Source organism: Cherax quadricarinatus, unplaced genomic scaffold (genome assembly GCF_038502225.1).
Source record: "Cherax quadricarinatus isolate ZL_2023a unplaced genomic scaffold, ASM3850222v1 Contig2062, whole genome shotgun sequence".
NCBI lineage: Eukaryota > Metazoa > Arthropoda > Malacostraca > Decapoda > Parastacidae > Cherax > Cherax quadricarinatus.
In genome coordinates, this window is record NW_027197088.1 from 50,001 (window position 1) to 55,000 (window position 5,000).

The 5,000-nt window shown below is 38.5% G+C and overlaps 1 protein-coding gene across 1 annotated transcript in view; it reads left to right on the forward strand.

The window, feature by feature from the left end:
• The window catches only part of LOC128690857 (Kinesin-like protein at 67A), a gene marked incomplete at its 3' end in the record, with an annotated part of 54,896 nt that overhangs the window by 36,471 nt on the left and 13,425 nt on the right, over positions 1-5,000 (forward strand). The window contains exon 7 of the mRNA XM_070081250.1: positions 4,269-4,364. Within this exon, the coding sequence (XP_069937351.1) occupies positions 4,269-4,364 (96 nt within the window). The remainder of the gene's footprint in view (positions 1-4,268; positions 4,365-5,000) is intronic.

The following is a 5,000-nucleotide window of genomic DNA, read 5'->3' on the forward strand; positions in this document are numbered from 1 at the left end:
ATCTACATTGAACTGCATCTGCCACTTTTCTGACCAAGAATAGAGTTTGTCTAAATCCTCCTGAAGTTCCCTAACATCTACGTTTGAATCAATTATCCTACCTATCTTTGTGTCATCGGCGAATTTGCTCATATCACTAGTAATTCCTTCATCAAGATCATTGATATATATTATAAACAACAACGGGCCCAAGACTGATCCCTGTGGAACGCCACTTGTTACTGATCCCCACTCGGATTTAACCCCATTTATGGACACTCTCTGCTTCCTGTCTGTGAGCCATGACTCGATCCACGAGAGCACCCTTCCCCCAATGCCATGAGCTGCCACTTTCTTTAACAGTCTTTGGTGCGGAACTCTATCAAAAGCCTTACTAAAATCTAAGTAAATAATATCAAATTCTTTATCGTGGTCAACAGCCTCAAAAGCTTTACTGAAGAAAGTTAATAAATTAGTTAGACAAGACCGGCCTCTTGTGAATCCATGCTGAGTATCATTAATCAAGCTATGCTTATCGAGATGGCTTCTTATAATCTCAGCTATAATTGACTCTAGTAATTTGCCTACAATTGAGGTCAGGCTTATTGGGCGGTAATTTGACGGTAACGACTTGTCCCCTGTTTTAAAAATAGGAATTACATTAGCCATCTTCCACATATCAGACACTACACCTGTTTGAAGAGATAAATTAAAAATATTAGTTAATGGTTCACAGAGTTCCATTTTGCATTCCTTAAGAACCCTTGAAAAAACCTCATCAGGACCCGGTGACTTATTTTGCTTCAGTCGGTCTATCTGCTTCACAACCATTTCACTAGTGACTGTGATGTTACATAATTTATCTTCTTCTGGCCCACTATAAAAATTAATTACTGGAATATTATTAGTGTCTTCCTGTGTAAAAACCGAGAGAAAATAATTATTTAAAATCGAGCACATTTCATTCTCTTTGTCAGTAAGATGCCCATAGTTATTTTTAAGGGGACCTATCTTATCTCTAACTTTTGTTCTATATACCTGGAAAAAACTTTTTGGGTTAGTTTTAGAATCCCTAGCAACTTTAATTTCATAGTCCCTTTTAGCTTTTCTTATCCCCTTTTTAATGTCCCTCTTAATGTCAATATACTGATTCATAAGATGACCCTCACCTCTTTTGATACGCCTATAAATTCCTTTCTTATGCCCTAGTAGATATTTCAGCCTATTATTCATCCATTTTGGGTCATTTCTATTTGATCTAATTTCTTTATACGGGATAAACGTTCTTTGAGCAGCATGTATAGTGTTCAGAAAACTGTCATATTGATAGCTCTCTTCGTTACCCCAGTCAACAGATGATAAGTGTTCTCTAAGCCCATCGTAATCTGCTAAGCGAAAATCTGGGACTGTTACTGAGTTATCCCTACTATCATACTTCCATTCAATGCTAAATGTAATTGATTTGTGGTCGCTAGCACCCAGTTCCTCTGAAACTTCTAAATTATTAACAAGGGATTCATTGTTTGCCAGAACTAAGTCAAGCAGGTTATTACCCCTTGTAGGTTCTGTCACAAACTGCTTCAAAAAACAATCCTGAACTACTTCTAAGAAGTCGTATGATTCTAAATTCCCAGTCAAGAAATTCCAATCAATATGACTAAAGTTAAAGTCTCCTAGAATTACTACATTATCGTGCCTTGTGGCCCTAACAATTTCCTCCCATAGTAGTCTCCCCTGGTCCCTATCTAAGTTTGGGGGACGGTATATCACACCTAAAATTAATTTTTCATGCCCCTCTGAAAATTCTATCCAAACAGACTCTGTATGTGTTACTTCAGACTTAATACCCGTTTTTATGCAACAGTTCAAGCGATCTCGGACATACAATGCCACCCCACCCCCCTTCCCGATACTTCTATCTACTTGGAACAATTTAAAACCCTGAATGTGACATTCCGCAGGCATGTCCCGACTTTTTGAATTAAACCACGTCTCAGTTATGGCAAATACATCAATGTTACCTGCACTAGCAACTAGTCTCAACTCGTCCATCTTATTCCTAGCACTACGACTATTTGTGTAATATATATTTAAGGACCCTCCTTTCTCTTTACCCTTCCTGCTCCTTTCTGTTATTCCACTAAACCTATTACTGTCCTTGTCAATTAGTGCCACTGGCTTTCCAATATCCACCTCATTTTGCCTATTACTAGTTCTCCTAGTACTCATATTACTACACTGCGACTTCACTGTTTTCCCGCCAAAACCCATACCACTAACTATTCCTAGTTTAAAGACCTAACAGCTCCCTCCACTGCGTTGGCCAGTGCTCCCACCCCACACCTAGATAAGTGAACCCCATCCCTGGCATACATGTCATTTCTGCCATAGAAGAGGTCCCAGTTGTCAATGAATGTTACCGCATTTTCCTTACAGTATTTGTCCAGCCAGCAATTGACACCAATTGCTCTGGACAACCATTCATTTCCAACTCCTCTCCTTGGCAAAATACCACATATGACAGGGTTCCCACCCTTCCTCCTAATTATCTCTATTGCTGACCTATACCTGCTAATCAGGTCCTCACTCCTACGTCTGCCAACATCGTTGCCTCCAGCACTGAGACAGATAATAGGATTGCTCCCATTACCTCTCATGATGTCATCCAGACGGCTAACAATATCCTTCATCCCAGCCCCAGGAAAACACACTCTCTGCCTCCTACTCCTATCCTTCAAGCAGAATGCCCTATCCATGTACCTAATCTGGCTATCCCCAACAACAACAATGTTTTTACCTTCCTTGGCGACGTCCGTCGTGATGTTCCCAGTAGTCGACTCACATTCGTTAGGTAGCACTACACCTTCACTTGTGGAATTCGTCAAGACGTTCTCGATGGTTTTCGTTGGGGTTTCTAGGGATGTCTCACTCACGTCAGCCAATGCTTCCTTGGTGCTCGTTGTGACATTCCCAGTAGAACACCCACATTCGTCAGGTTAATCGCCGTATCTCCTGCTTAGCAACCCTAAGCTCTTCTTTCAGCTGCTGGTAAAGTTGCTCAAGAGAGGGCATCCTGGTTCAGATTCACATAGCATTTTTTTGAAAAATAATTTTATCTTAATTGGTAACCAGGGAAAGTTTTCCAAATGGTAATGACTTAAAATTTTGTTGTATGCAATTAATGCAGTCATAGTTGGAGGTTGGGACCACTTTACACAATTGTGCTTTTGCACAATTCCCATGCTCAAGCTAACCCAGTTCTCAGCCATTTTCTTAGTATTCCTTGATTGCATGAAAATGTCCATTTAACCATCAGAACTACCATCTTTCATGTAGAGAAATGGTTCAAAGAATCGACAAGTTGATAAATTAGACACACATCTAATTTATCAATTGTCTTTCAATTATACTTCTAATCAATCATAACTTTTTATATTTTTTGAATATTCACATTAAAATACTTTACACACAATTCCAAACTATTAATAACTTACCTCGTCTGAGTGTCCCAAAAGCTGTCATCACTAAACAGCAATAGTAATTACCTGTGTAGCTACTTAGTGGAAAATATGATACTGTAGGCTGTACATGGCGAGGGAGGAGGATAAGAGTGAGGAGGTAATGCAAAAGGAGTCGGCAGATTTTGCTGAGAAAATAAATTCTTTTGGAGAGAGAAATAAAATTAAGAACCCTGGAGAGCAAATGATCTTAGCAGTTTAAAATAGAAGTGCTGTTAGATTGGGAGGCAAAGGTAATGGAGAGGATATTTTAAAAAGTTGTTAAATGTTAATGATGAAAGATATGCAGTGATTTCATGTGTTGAGCAAGAGGGTTAATGTTAAATAGTAGTGAGCCTGGATGTTGATGTAGGCAGTGTGTATGAAGCAGTGGGTAGAATGAAATGGGGGGAGGGGGGGGTTAAAGATGCTGGGATAGATGGGATAGACAGGAGCTTAAGATCCATTTATGTAAACTTTTAAAGCATTAATGGAATTAGTATGTACAGATCCTTGTGCATGCCACTGTAATAACTTGCATTTTCTATGAATCATTATCTTTTAAAATCACCTCTCCCTAATATAATTTTTTTTTCAATCATTTGGCAACGACTGACATCAGAAGTTCTTGTCTAAGCCCCACTTTTACTGGAAAGTCTCATTGCTGCTTTTATACCACCAATGCATTTCTTGCATATAACACTTCTGGTAGTTGAATTGTATATAAAATTGAAAACGTGTCTAATATTTATATGGGCTGGAGAAGCTTATTTTTTTTTTTTTTTTTTCCAGATAAAAAAGAATATCCTGAATGTTGACCATCATGTTTCAAATTATGTTAAAATTGTTGAAGAACTGAGACAGGAAATTTGCAGCTTAAAGGAGAAGGTCAGTAATTCTTACCTTTTATTTTATGGCACAAATGTTGAAAGCTGTAGAAATGGAGCACAGTACAGAATCTTTTATTCGAAGTTCCAAAATCCAAACGTTTTTTGTTGATGTGATGTGCCATAAATGGACCATTCAGCACAAATTGTGGCGGAGGTTCAGTCCTCCATCTATTGAGTCAAGACAGACGAACTTCGTTTGTGCTAGTGCCAGTTTGTCAGCTGCAATTACTCTGATAACTGCATGTTTTGTGCTCTTTAGTGTGCAGATACTGTTAAAAAAGGCCAGTGGGTAATAGTGAAAAGAGAGGAAGTATTTGTTTATATCACATTCAGATTGTTGGAAAAACTTGACAGTGGTGTAAGTGTGAAGCACCTGACTCAGGAGTTTGGTGCTGGAACAATCACTGTCTACCACCTTAAAAGGCAAGGCAAATTATTGAAGTTCTACTTTTGATGTTCCTATTCAAAGTATCATAGATGTACCCTTTGCCTCAAGTTTTTCAGACTTGGCATAGTTGTAATATCCGAGCCTACATTATCTTTCTGTAAGCAGTGATCATATTTTATTTGTACAGTACAATACTGTAATTAGACTTCCCCATGCTGTCTAATTTTATAGACGGCAGTACTACAA